Source organism: Esox lucius, chromosome 7 (genome assembly GCF_011004845.1).
Source record: "Esox lucius isolate fEsoLuc1 chromosome 7, fEsoLuc1.pri, whole genome shotgun sequence".
NCBI classification, from domain to species: domain Eukaryota; kingdom Metazoa; phylum Chordata; class Actinopteri; order Esociformes; family Esocidae; genus Esox; species Esox lucius.
In genome coordinates, this window is record NC_047575.1 from 17,695,710 (window position 1) to 17,711,104 (window position 15,395).

The 15,395-nt window shown below is 37.4% G+C and overlaps 1 protein-coding gene across 3 annotated transcripts in view; it reads right to left on the bottom strand.

Moving 5' to 3' along the window:
- eda (ectodysplasin A) overlaps positions 1–14,655 on the bottom strand; it is a 74,994-nt gene extending 60,339 nt beyond the window's left edge. For all 3 annotated transcript variants that reach the window (XM_010895443.3, XM_020048105.2, XM_020048104.2), the window contains exon 1: positions 14,273–14,655. In XM_010895443.3, the coding sequence (XP_010893745.2) occupies positions 14,273–14,551 (279 nt within the window). In that variant the 5' untranslated portion in view covers positions 14,552–14,655. The remainder of the gene's footprint in view (positions 1–14,272) is intronic.
- Between the last annotated feature and the right edge of the window lie 740 nt (positions 14,656–15,395).

The following is a 15,395-nucleotide window of genomic DNA, read 5'->3' on the forward strand; positions in this document are numbered from 1 at the left end:
GACACGCGTTATCTCATCTAGTCCCAGTAATGTCTCACAGCTGCTTTTAGTAAGGCAGTCACGAAGGCCTTTGGACGTTGCTCTGCGAGAAACAAAGATCCTGGCTTATCACAAATGACACCGTCATAATCATATCTCTATGACATCAAGAGACAGAAGAGGGCAAGAAAGATAAAATTAGTGGAAAACATGAGCCTTTCTCAAAATAAGAGATTTATTTATGGATGTTTACTTTTGGGACCGAGAACGTCATTTCATTTTCAGAGAAATCTGGTCCATGAGACAATTTATTCATAACAACTTCATCAACTTTCATTTTGAAAGATCAGAGAGCTCAGCTATTTGGCTTTCCCAAATCACTCTCAACATGAACCTGGCAGGACATATAAATTACACCTAGTTATTAACTGTTCTGTAATACTTTAAGCAGCAGTCTAACAGCATTATCTCGTTGTTTGAAGGAAAAGGCTGGAGTCTTTTCAACATCTTTAACACAGGATCATGTTTTCTGAGTCCTTAATGTTCTCTTAGTTTACATTTTTAATACCAGATTTTACAGGGTTCATTAAAAGTGACCCTTCCCCTCCAAAAGACACATTAATTTGAATGCAGAGGCTTTTAAGGAATAAAGGCTGCAGTTCAATCATGTTGTTTTAACAACCTAAGCACTCACCCAAGCTGCTTTAAGGGAATCAAATACAATTCCACTTCAACTCCTTAACTTTTTTCTAGTGTAGTGGGCATCAATGAACTAAGCAGACCATATCCAGCTGCTAGGTTATGTATATGAGACCAGAAATTATCATTTTGTTCAATGTTAAACAGTATTCAACAGTCTTTGGTAGGAGCACTTTTGCGTCAGATTTCAAATTGTGTGCTCTACATATAATCCTTTGTTATTTTCATTGTAATTGGATTATGAATTTGACATGACCTGGAGTACCACTCTACTTCAATATGTTTGAAGCCTGTTCTGGACATAATTCTTTCAAATTCAACAAGCAAAATCGTTGTTACATTTTTGTCTAATAAACAACAGTGTGTTGTAGGACAGATGTAATTACAGGCCTATGGTGAATACATCTTGCCAAACAAAATGTTTTAATTGTCTAACGTTTAGTCTAACAGAGCTTTTCTATTCGACAAATACAGGAAGGTCGAACTGTACTGTTTAAACAGTCGGGATTCCGGGTCTAGCTATACAGCAAATATGTACTGTACCTGAGGTAATTAGGCCATGCAACACCACTTTAGTTGGTTTTAGTAGTACATCGGCCTCAACAGATAGTTACATTAATCATTAGATGGTACTGATTGCATGGGCATCAATACATCACCAAGCAGTCATTTTTATATACCCCCACACCATTCTGAATTCTTGTTTATCGCACACACCTGTGTTTCACACCTGTTAGTCTTGATAATCAGCCTTGCAATTGGCTTGAATGCTCCTACAGGCTGGATGTAGAACAGAATGTCTGTGCAAAGATAGACTTCCAAGGCATATTTCGAGGGGGTGATGGTAACCAACAGTCCCAAAGGTGCATAAACATAACCCAAAGATGGTCGCAATTTGAAGAAACGAAAAATAATATTGCATTGATTTATTGGCAAATGTACAGCACACAAACTGTGTTCCATTTTTACACTACCTCACCATCAGAAATATTCTTATTCTGAGCACTGCTTGGTGATGCAGTATAATTCCATCACAGAGCTGAGTAAAATAGATACCAGAAAACGAAATAATTATACACCTTCAACATAATAATACACCTATGCACTTCACTATAGGCACGTCACAAGTTTATTGTTAACAATGTTATCCTGTTGCCATCATAAGGCTTCAAAGGCCCTGTGCCAATAGAGTGTTACAACCTGTGCTGTTCTGAGAGCACAATACTGCATTAAGGCCCTATAAAGCTTAGGAGAAGAACTGGAGTGTTAAGGACTTGGCGTGTCAAAATTAACATGCAAAATAAAACTCCCAGAACCAGGTTGAAAACAATGACTAGAAACTTAATTTTAGATTTTCTGAAAAATGATATAGTAGTACAGGTGCCTAAACAGCTGTGTCCAGTGCCAGTCCTATCAACCGGGTGCTGATGGCAAAACTAATGCAAACTGCTAAGATTCTAAATAGATTTTGAAAACATTGTCACACACTTTGCACTAATATTGACTTCTACTGCAGGTCCACAGTGATGAATCAGAGGGGTGCTGTCACGTCCTGGCACAGGATGTGAGACTCAACGCCCTCTCGCCTTCATTTAGGGCATGGACACCTGTTTGTTGTTATTGCCCTCACCTGTGTTCCTGATCAATGCCTCTATTTTGTAGTTTATCTTGTCAGTCTTTGTGTTTGCTTTTTGTTCCAATTTAACCTTGTTTTGGTTATCATGTCTTACTTTCAGTTTAGTTATATATTAGTTATTTATTAAAATTCCTTCATTCTACCTGCATCTTTATCCTGCCTATCCTGAAAAGTTACAGGTGTAGTCTTTTGCTTACAGATACATTTTTTAGTACAGCAGTTAATCATGCACCTGACCAAATTATACAATACTTTATTTGTGATTTCGATATTGAAAAATCAGAGGTCAACAGTCCTCTAATAATAGTGAAAAAATGTATTATGTGTAACAATAACAAATCAAAAATTTGACTTTTTAAGCCTGTTCAATTTACTTTAGTATAACATAATTAGCTTTAATGCTTTATTCACTATGGAAAGCAAAAACACAAATGGAGAATAGTCTGCTACTTTAATCACTTACAAAAGAATATAGTATATTTTCACACTGGTTTCCTGCTATTTAGTCAAGAACATGAAGACCCAGACAGGCATTTTGCAATTACCTTCTCAGAACAGATGTTGGGAGACCATAAGCAGGTAAGACAGAGCAAATGGATTGGGTGTGTTATATTTCCACCAACAGCACAAGTTTGCATCTCATCCATTGCAGGGGCCCACGGTTCGGTACGTATCCAGATTTGTGGGTCAAGGTAATAGTACGGTTTCGGTATGAATGACGTCATCATGTTATAAGTGTTTTCACTCGTGTAGCCGACAGTGGCAAAACAATGCTTGTAGATGGTTTACGGTCTTCTTACTCTTGTCATTGTATTGAACGCTGAATCCTAAATGGACCCACATAGCAGATTTGAAAGATGGCGGTGCCTCTTCAAATTAGCTTATCTCTGTCTTGCTAGCGCTTGCCATTAGCACGTTGGAGCTGAGAGAATATTTGTTTTCTAGTTTCCCCTCTCTTCATGGGGCCCGATTAGGGAGGTTTCCTACTGAGATGTCATTGTACATCGTCCACTATTTGTTTAACACTACGACTGCCAAATGCCTACGGGAACTGGCGTAATAAAAAAAAAATGACATTTTGAAAGCTACACCCTCCTCCTTCCTCATATGTGTTTCTTACTCTACCTTTCTCCTAGAATAAAAAGAATAAAAATAAACTCAACATGCAACAAATTATTCGATTTTCTTGTGTTACAGTTCATAATAGGAATTGTACTAAAAGAGATTAGGCCCTAATCTTGGGATTTCACATTACTGGTATTACAGATATACACATGAAAATGTATATACAGTAATCTTTTATTTCAGCTCATGAAACACAGGACCAAGAGATCACACAAAGTAAAAAGCAACACCCCATTTACCATGAGCCATTTTTTTGTTCACATATTCAAATAACTGAGCATGTTATCAATAGAATAATTTATTATTAAAATAATAAGTAGCTGCAGCCCTAGTGCAGATGCCACCAAAGTTTCAATACCCTGCACCCATTCCTTCTAAAACGCCCCTATGACGCTACACCAAAGACAAAGCAACCACCCCAGGACAGTGGATTTTCTTTTATCTAAATATACTACAGTAAACTCGACTAACTAACTGACTAATTTACTAATGGACACACCTATGATGGTACCTATGATTTTATTGTGGGAGACAAAATCCTCAAAAATATCATAAAAACTAAATTAAAAAAACATCTTGATTTGAAATGCTCTTAGCCAAATTCTAAAAGCTTGTTCAATTTCACCTACTGCATTTTGTATTTGAACCTTCTAACCAAGGCTTTGAAGCACCTGTCAGCAATTTGGCAAATCTGTTTTTCCACCTGCTACCTCATACACCCCCTCATACACCCCCCCCCCTTTGTTCCTCGAAGTGATCACCCTACCCTTGCTCCTGGCACAGTTTCTGTGGCTTTAAAAAAGAAAAACAATTTGGGACAACCAGAAACCACATGAAAAATGTTTTGTAAAATGTGGCCCCACATCTGTTCTGCAGCATGGTTGACAACTAGCTTTCACTACTCCTCCATTTTTCATAGTCTCTTACTTTTCTTTACTTACAATTATCTATGCTGCACAAAAGTCGAAGAAATATTATAATGCAGAATATTATTTAATTGATTGAGCTACAATTATTCATGACTTAAATTGTATGTATGGAAATGAAGTGCTAAGTGTAACAAGTGAAACAAGGCAAATTGCAACAACACTAACCTGAAACCTTTCCCTATTTTGCCTTCACTTGTTAAAAAACTTCACTAGTTAAAAGTATTGTATTGTGTAATGCCGGATTATTGCTAACCCCTCCCACCCCGGCCACCCACTGTTCCAGAAATGCTCCTCTGGCAGGGAGGGAAGGTGAATAGTACAGGCCAATCATGACCAAAGAATCCCACCACCTGAACTGTTTTTCCCCATGCTGTGGGACTTATGGGCAGAAACTTCACATATGTCCCACAGAGACTAACAAGACCGCTCACCACATCAAGTCACCTCCTAACTGTTAAATGTTAACTAAGCAGCTGAGGTTTCATCCACATGGGATAAACTTTTAAGAAAGTACAACACATTGTTTTTACACAGCAACTCCATTTTAGGAGTTGCTGTACCAAAAGTATTTTAACGGATTAACGTTATATACAATAAAGTAGTCATGTTTAGTTCGGTTGAATATCTTTTTCATGCAAAACGTTTCTGAAAGGCATGCTGAATTTGATCCAGATTAAGTGATTGCCAGTCAAGAACATTTCTCTTTTTGGCAATGAAAAACCCCTTGGTAGCTTTGGCAGTGTGTTTGGGGTCACTGTCTGGCGGCATGTTCAATCCACCCAATGAGTTTAGAAGCATCTGGTTGTATCTGAGATGTCTCTGTACACTTCAGAATGCATCCTACTGCTGCCATCAGCAGTCACATAATCAATGAAGACAAAAGAGACAGTTTCAGTTGCAGCCATTCGCCATTGTACACCTCCACTATATTCCACAAATGAGGTGGTATACTTTGAATCATGGGCATTTTTTTCTGCAAACATTCCTCTTTCCATTACTCTGGTATTGATTAATCTTTGTTGCAACTGTCTTTTTTCCGAAATCTACTGGCTCTTTTAAGTACTTTCTTTGCAAAATATAAACTGGCCATTCTGGTTTGCATCTTGGGATATAAAGTTATCTTGTGTACTCATCTGTGAATTGTATACAAGACTACATTCTTTGACACATCTTCCTCCTGAAGAATGTTGACTAGGTTTTTACCTTCACCGCTGAATGTATTCGGTCATTCCCTATAGTGGTCTTCCTTCATCTTGCAGGTCCTTTTGCAATTGCTCTGGAGTGCTTTATTTTTTCTTAATGTAGATGTTTGGCACACTTAATTTTCAGGCTCTCTCTCTGGTGAATTCATTCTGATGTAGCTGCCTCATGCTGGCCAGCTTGACTTGCATTGACACTTCTTTGGCCTGAAAGAAGCGTCTGCGTATTTTATGTAATCAGTCCATATATGTTGCCTACCACTTTTATACCAACTAAAACTATAACAAGCTAGCACGAACACTGGCTTAATGTTTAATCTTGTGTTTTCTACCAATCTAACTCGAGCCTACGTGTTTGGTGCTTTAGCTAGTCTACATACAAGACTTCTTATGTTAACATTAAGTACTATCATTTTTAATTCTTCAGCAATCTGCTGACTACTTACCACACATTTTACAGTTTGATGACGGTGTAATTGGAAATAAAACGACAACTAGCTATTCGCGCCAATTCACATGGATTTTTATGATTTGTCACAACCCTAATCCTGGATGTAAAAATATTTTTACAAGATGAGATCACTTCTCTAAAACAATGGACGATCATGTGCCTGGAGCACTCCTTTAAATCTATAGAATTTTAATTAGACAGAAAACTGATATTGTATCAGAGTTGCCTTAATTCGCTAAGTACCTTTACGCATAACCAGAATGTTACATAGTGTGATGGTGCTGCTAGTGATAGACAACATTAAGGGGCCCGATTACAGAAACTCTACAAATGTTGATACATTTATATACAGTGGATTGGCATCGATCTAGATGCAGGGAAATGGGCAGAGTTTTGGTTGCAGTATAGTGCAGCGGTTTCGTTAAAAGTAAAACTGGGTCAAGGATGAGAGAGATATTTAGCTGCAGCAAATAGCACATTCACTGGTGTGATATCCTTGTGATTGATGTGATGTGTGTTGTCCTCCAACCAGAGATTGTGACAGATGATGGTCATTGGGAAATACTATTGTCAAACTAAATCTAAAGGTGGAGAGTTGGGGCGTGTTTCCTAAAGTAAATTCCATGTTATTTTGACTGTATCAGGTAATTTACTGGTCAACATGTCCAATGTACATGAAACTTGAGGGGTGTCATGTGCAAACAATAACAGATTTACAGATCCCTTGTGGGAGGTATAGTGGTTTAAATAGATTGAAGGATGAAGATTTCGAAACCTTCATACATGTTGTGGTCTGTGGATATTTTTTGAATGGACATGTCAACGGATATACATGGGGTAATAAAAAAAAGATGTTACAACATCATCATTAGTTTAGCTTGTTGTTACTCCTGTTCTTATTGCATACTGCTTTTTGGGAGACACAGCATGAAAGGTAGAACCAGTGATTGAACCTCGGTCTCCTGCATCAGTAAATACTGTATAAATAGACGCATTCCCACTGGACTGGTTCTGCACTATGCTGCCTTTTGACAGCCCCTATATTGAGAGCACCTGCTGTTCTGGACGATGATGTGATCTTGATATTTGTTGCTGACTTTTAAACAGATTGACCTTTGCAAGGCCGTAGGGGCAGATGGAAAGCCAATAGCGCAAACTCTGTATTCACAGACTAACTGGAAGGTTTGTTCCTGGACACCTTTAACTTTTCCCCGATCCAATCCGTAATACCAACTGGCTTCAAACAGACCTTGGTAGTCCCTGTTCACATGTAACACAAAGCTGACCCGGATGAATTATAAATCCACATACCACACATCATTAGCCATCAAATGCTTTGAAGGTTGATCATGACCCACATCACAATCATCCCAGACACTCTGAACCCACAAAAAGCACACCACCCCAACAAATCCACAGACCCCAACAAATCCACAATCTTGATTGCACTTCACACTTCCATCTAACACCTGGACAAGAGTATATAGCCCTTCAACCCTCGAGCCTTAGCAATTACGTTTTAAATTGTCACATCAGGCCATACTTCCAAGCACACATACCCAAGCTAGGGAGAGTGATGATTTTGCTAACTCACTACAAAGACAAAACTAGCTGTGTACATCACAAGGAGTCGGACCAATGAGGTTTGAGTCAGACACAAAAACTTATTTTTTTTACACTTTGCAACCACCAGCATTATACACATGACTAGAGTTAGCATTGAATTGTGGTTGATAACCACAGTGACCCTTCAAGTTGGCACTCATCATCTCAAGCTAAATCAATGGCTGAGAAATTACAGCACACTATTTTATACCCTAAGGCACAATAATGTACTCTAACCATACCCTTTCTACATGCACAAATTCGGTATATGCTTTTATCAAGGGGTATTCATTTATAATACAGTCCTGTCATGCAGTCCTGTAAGGAAATCATTTTTAAAGGATGTGTTCTGGTTAGGCAACAAATTGATTTGCCCACAAAAAGCACAAAATCCACAACGGCATTTAATTGCCCTTTTAAACTCCAGAAAATGTAATCCTGACTATTTTCTACAAACACTAATTAAGGATCTATGATCTCCATTCAGAGGACAGAGACAACTGTTTCATGAGAATTCCTCAGTCAAGTAATTGCACAAATTACTCCACCAAAAATGTCTGGGTTTACCCGCACAAATTGAACTTCACAAAGAAGAGCAATAACAACAGTTATATGCATGGTCTGAAAATCCAATATTAGAATATAAAGGACTAATTGTGGCTAGCCAAGCCCACAAACATGTTTCTAGTGCATAGCTGTTGGCCCGATAATGAAAAATTTAAAATGAATTAATCTCATCCTTTCAAAACTGATAAGTAAAGAATGTGATTTCACCTAGGTCTACAACAGCTTTGAGTAAAAAGCCTAATAGGAAAAAGGGTAAAATGGCTGCTGATGTTATGTAATGACTGGGATACTGTGTAAATAGCAAGCTTTATTTACAAACTGTCGCACACAATACCCAAGTGAAAATAAAATACAAAAATGAAAATACATTTTGATTGGTTTCGAATAAAAACAGTTGTTCATAGTGGACCTCAGTGCTCAGTAATGCAATTCAAAGCAAAAAATCCACTATGGGCGGAAAGGTACTTTCAAAAGGTCTACGAGATAAAGTGGTCAAAAGGCACAAGTAAGGGGATGGAAATAAAAAGATTTGAAAGGCTTTATCTATCCTTTGGGGCACAGTTAAGATAAGTATTAATAAGTGGAGGGTGTATGGCACCACCCAGACTTTGCATAGATCAGCCTGTCCCTCTAAGCTGGATGACCGGGCATGAACGAGACTAATCAGAGAGAGTACCAAGAAACCAATGGCAACTTTGAAAGAGCTTCAGGCCTTTATGGCAAAGATTGGTCAATGCGTACATGTGACCACATCACAAGCGCTACACAAATCATGCCCCTATGGTAGGGTGGCAAGAAAAAAAACACTCCTCAAAACAGGCAATGTTAAGTCTCATTAGAGATTTGCCAAAAAGCACATTTTTGATTCCGATGCAGTCTTTGGCCTCAAAGAGACTGATGGCTGTACTGTAGTTCAAGCAAAATGTGGTTCCCCCAAGTATTATCTGAGGAGGGTGTTCACTAATCTAAATAGGGATTTAAATGTTTTAATTTTAATACATTTTCAGAGTTTCTTTGAATTACATTTTCACCTGGATATTACTGTGTATAAAATGTAGTCATGTTTTTATGTGTTTTCATTTCCGGCAGTGAGGCAACAAAATGTGAAATTTTTTAAAGGGGGCGGTGACTTTATATCCATTGTAAGTACATAAACATTTAATTCAGTTATAACCTTCTGTGGGCTAACATGAGTCACAAGAGGTAAATCTCTTAGTTATATAAACATCTTTAACTGTCAAAATGATCCTAAACAGTAAAAATATTTGAGACACCCGTCTCCAGTAGAAAATATGGTGCAAGGCCCAATACATTTTTTGCAAGCATTTCAAATACAGTGGATATAAAAAGTCTACACACCCCTGTTTAAATGTCAGGTTTTGTGATGTAAAAGTATGAGACAAAGATAAATCATGTCAGAACTATTTCCACTTTTAATGTGACCTATAATGTCACATTATTTTTTCAATGTCACAATTGAAAAACTAACTGAAATCTTCGACAGGGAAAAATAAAAAATAAAAACCTTACAATAACCTGGTTACATAAGTGTGGACACACTTCAGAATTAACAATACATATTCAAACTCACATCATTTAAAGTGACTCTGATTAATCACAAATAAAGTTCAGCTGATCTAGTCAGATTTTCCTGACATTTTCTTAGTTGCATCTCAAAGCAAAATCCATGGTCAGCAGAGAGCTTCCAAAGCATCAGAGGGATCTCATTGTTGAAAGATATCAGTTAGGAGAAGGGTACAAAATGATTTCCAAAGCATTAGATATACCATGGAACACAGTGAAGACAGTCATCATCAAGTGGAGAAAAGATGGCACAATAGAAACATTACCAAGAACAGGACATCCCTCCACAATTGATAAAAAGATCAGAAGAAAACTGGTCAGGGAGGCTTCCAAGAGGCCAACATTAAAGAAACTGCAGGAATTTCTGGCAAATATTGGCTGTGTGCTACATGTAACAACAATCTCCCGTATTCTTCATATGAATGGCCTATGGAGTAGGGTGGCAAGTCAGAAACCTTTTCTTACCAAGAAAAACATCCTAGCCCAGCTGAAGTTTGCAAAAACTCCCAAAAGCACTTGGGAAATGTGTTACGGCCTGATGAAACCAAGGTTGAACCTTTTGGCCATAATTCCAAAAGGTATGTTTTGGAAAAACAACACTGCACATCACCCAAAGAACACCATATCCACGGTGAAGCATGGTGGAGGCAGCATCAAGCTTTGGGGCTGTTTTTCTTCAGCTGGAACCCGGGCCTTAGTCAGGGTGGAGGGAATTATGAACAGTTCCAAATACCAGGCAATTTTGGCACAAAACCTTCAGGCGTCCGTTAGAAAGATGAAGATGAAGTGGAAGTTCACCTTTCAGCATGACAACGACCCAAAGCACACAACCAAATCCACATAAGCATGGATTCACCAGAAGAAGATTAATGTTTTGGAATGGCCCAGCCAGAGCCCAGACCTGAATCCAACTGAACATCTGTGGGGTGATCTGAAGAGGGCTGTGCACAGGAGATGTCCTCGCAATCTGACAGATTTGTAGCACTTTTGCAAAGACGAGTGGGCAAATATTGCCACGTCAAGATGTGACATGCTAATAGACTCCTACCCAAAAGTGCTGTAATAAAATCAAAAGGTGCTTCAACAAAGTTTTAGTTTATTTTGGGATATTTTGGGTTTTTTATTTTTCCTCCTCAAAGTTTTCAGTTTGTTTTTCAATTGAATTGTTTACGTTATGGGTTTACATTAAAGGTGAAAAAGGATCTGACATATATGTATATATATATTAAAATGTGGAAAAGTGATAGTAATACTATATAGAATAACTATCACTTTTCCACATTTTATTGTCTTACAACATGAAGTCAGAATTTACTTAAAACTGAGTTTTTGCCACTGATCAACAAAAATAAATGCATAATCATAAATATAGTCAAAGATAAAATAAAATCTTATTTCTAAATGAATTACAAATACAAAACAGAAAGTTACTACAATCAATTATTCAGTCAATAACCTTGGCCAGCAATTACAGCTCTTTGGATAAGTCTCTACCTGCTATGCACATCTTGCCACAGCAATTTTTGCGCTTTCTATGCATGAGATTGGGCAAGTTGAATGGGGACCTTGGGTGAACAGGAATTTAACACTTTTCACATAATCTCAGTTATAGTCAGGTCCAGGCTTTGACTGTGCCACTCCAGGACATTGACATTTGAGTTTTTAAGACATTCCCAGGGTTCGCTTGTCCAGGACAAGTAAAACAAATTGTTGGACAAGGATTCACAGTTGTGCCATATTTTCTCCATTTGTAAATAATGGACTTTACTGAACCCTGGGGGATATTCAATGCCTTGGAAATGTTTTTATATCCCAACCCTGATTTGTAATTTGTACTTATCCTGGATTTTCTTGGAATGTTCCTTCATTTATATGATGTGTTTTCTTAAGACTTATACTAATCCACAGAAGGACCTCAAAGAGACAGGTGTATTTAACCACACCAGAAGTCATGTGAAACACAATAATTGCACACAGTGGACTCAACAAATTGCATAACTTATACCGACAATTGGTTCAGGTGTGTCATAGCAAAGGGTGTGAATACTTATTTTCTGTTTTGTATTTGTAATTCATTTAGAACAACTACTAGATTTTATTTTTCATTTTGACATTATGCACTTTTGTGTTGATCAGTGGCAAAAACAGATACAATTTATTTTGATTTTATGCTGTAACACAATATTCTGTGGAAAAGTCCAATGGGGGTGAATACTTTTGAGAGCCACTGTTGAGCAACATTAAGAATACAATTCAATACAATTTTTTTTTTATACATTTAGATAAGGTGAATGGGACTGGCACTGTAACATCTACAACAATTGTGGATGTAATAGATAATAATGCATCATCAATTAATTTCACAGCTTAGCTCAGAAGCTTGCACATTCACCACATTTTGTGTATTTTGTGTGGGATGCATTCTGTGGTTTAAAAAAGGTTGTTGAACTTGATTGTCTTTGAAAATGCTTAATCACATTTCTCGTAGATTTTTAGATCGAAAGATAACAACTGGAGGCAAGATTCAACTCCCGTTGGCAGTAAAGCATCTGTATAGCAGGCAGTGATTTAGACCGCTATGCTACTTGAAACTCCCAACTTGAAATGTCTTTAAATACATATTCCTTCAGTTTTACAACTGCAAGTGTTGGACACTACAAAGTATTATGTAAAATATTCCTAAATCAAACCCCTACACAGCCCTCCTATTGAACCCTGACCTTTCCCCACTGGATGTTTAATTTCTTTAATTTGGGCCTTAGTTTAAATCAGTAATTTTAATGGACAGTATGTAATGGAAATGTCTGACAAACACATCAAAAACTAATCCATAATTGCATCTTTCACAGATATTTCCACAGAAATGGCTAACGGTCTCTCATTTCTAATATGGGCCTTGGCCTGCAACAATTAACATTTATAGCCATGTGTAAATTCTCCCACAATGTTACATTTTAATGGAGTTCAGTAATTGAGTGGATGTAATTACTTGCGCACACAAACAATGTTGCTATTAAAGTTATATCCTGTAAGAAATCCTACTCTCGAAAAGAGCACACAGTCCAATTTGATACCGGGTTGAGGGTTGGCACCGGATCTTTGTCAAGACCTAACTGTGCTAGTCAGAGATTTCACACTGAGCTTTGGAAACAAGCCACAATGCCTGGGGAAGTTGAAAGCAGGGGGTTGTTTACCTGCTTTAGTTCATTCAAAATATAATTTGGGCTTTTAAAAGTTATTTTTTCAACATAAACCTCTGCGAACAAACCATCAATCGGCCTTAAAACATAGTGACTGGACATAAATGCTAAGAATGAATAGATGTACTATGAGAATATTTAATTATAAGAATCATTAGTACGGTGTAACTTTCACAGCTGGTAGCAAGGTCAAAGGCAACAATAAGGATACCAGAGAACTGACATCATCTACCAAACCAAAAAACGTCTCTCATTTTACCAGTTTCTAGATGGTTAAATGGATTTTAACACTGCCGAATATTTTTGGCCAATATATCTGCAATTGCAACACATCCACTTTGTATCCTCTACTGCAAAAAAAAATTATTAGTAAAAATATTTTAACATGGTTGATCATGATTCTGTGAAAAAACTTTTTTTTTTAAACCAACCACATGTTTGGCAGAGCCATCTTGTACACAATAATCACAGACAAGTGAGAACATTTGCTCTCATGTTGTCAATCCGCAGGCTAATCAAATTGCGGACAAGCGATGTTTAGAACAATTACCCAAAGTTTTTATCTGACCATATGACAAAATCATATTTGATTATAATATGGACAAGACATCTTGGATCAATGGAATGTTAATACAAGGAGATAATTGGTGGAATGTTTCTGTGCCACATGCTGATGGCACGCATACAACATATTCCCGATAAAGATGTCTGTCTCAACAAGCACCATCAGGTCTTACACACCATGAACTCCCTATTCAAATCAAGCAACAACAGATGATTGGGCCATTACGCCACAATAGATGACAGGGCAAACTGTTAAATTAAGCTCTGTATTAAAAAAGCCTAGTCTAAACAGTTCTAATCTAAGAACCACAAATATATTGTTGTGTCTTAACAAGGAACATCAGTTAACTAATGACAGTACAGTAACTATACCCATCCTACACACCTATGTGAAATTATTTACACGTTTCAACATCTCTCAAGTGAAAAATGTGTTAACCATGTGATCATTTCAGGCACTTTTATGCAAAGCACACCCTGATCACTTACGGTCTAAACATAGCATTTATAATCAGTTACCATGCACGCATTCCCTTGCACTTCTGGTCGGTTAATATAGGTTAAATTTATCATAAGCTTACACAAAAATGCAAGGTCTTCAAAAAATGGATGTTGAAAACTGAAAAATGTATTTGAAATAATTGATACTCTATCTCAAATCACTTGGTAGTCTATATACCTTACATAATGTAAATAGTTTGTGTTTATGTGCGAGTAGGCGAAAATTAACCTACCTGCAGATCAGTTGGGTAGCTGATATCCAAGAGCTGAAATACTGGAGAATATTGGTCGGATGACAGTGCCTCTTCCCTGTTCTGTAGAATTTCGCGCTTCACCTCAGATCTCAGGTCCAAATAACAAAACAGCGTTACTAGATGCAATGAAAGGGATAAGATGAAGAATCCCAGAAAAATTTTACAGTTGTCACACTGTTTCTTGCAAATGCAGGTAGACTCTTTCAAGTCATTCTCTTCTAAATTTAAAAACTTTTCAGGCAGAGATTTAGGTGCCATGTCTAAATACGGTTTCAGTCGTTGCTATTTCAGCATAATCGGCTTTTGTCTGTTATTTCACGGCCCTAACCTGAGCTGTCTAATGTCAAAATGTAGTACATCGACAGTTATTTCCATCCAAAATTAATCAAGGTGAAAGTACGGTAACCTACACTGATACGGTAACATAGACTAGCAATCCGGTTCGAAAGATCCGCCCTCGTTCGCTCATTGGGCTGCGCCTATTACGCGCCACTGCATTGAAAAACTCCTATAAAACGTTTCACTAACACCAGAGATGGTAAAGGAACAGAGATGGCACACGAAAAGATACAGACTGTTGGTGTCAAAAGAGAAACATCTTGCGCGCAATTTTCTACTGACACGTCCAACAACAATATACACGTTATATTTTTATAAGATTAAAATATATATAATTGTGACATGTCTTTTAGAGGTCTGTATATATTCGTAAATGTACTGTATCTGGTATGGTTGAACAATCAGCTATAAACAGATACATACTGTATATATTTCAGATCCTACAGAGAATAAACTGAATGGTTCCAAAAGGGTTATTTGCAGAGAATGCAAATGGGTTCAACTTATAGCTTTTTATTCCTTAGCGCAGTTTTTAGGATATAGGGTTTTTGATGATTATTTGAAATGTAATGGTTCTACTGGTCAATATTTGAAAGTTATTATTAGCAAAATGAAGTAGAGGCAGAAAGAAAACATAGATGGCAAATTTATGCAACAACTAGCGCATTAAACCATAATGGACAACTTCACCTTTTTGGTTTGAATCTGTTCACACCTACAGTTGCTGTGTGAATGAATCAGAATCACTCTAACTCACTCCTAT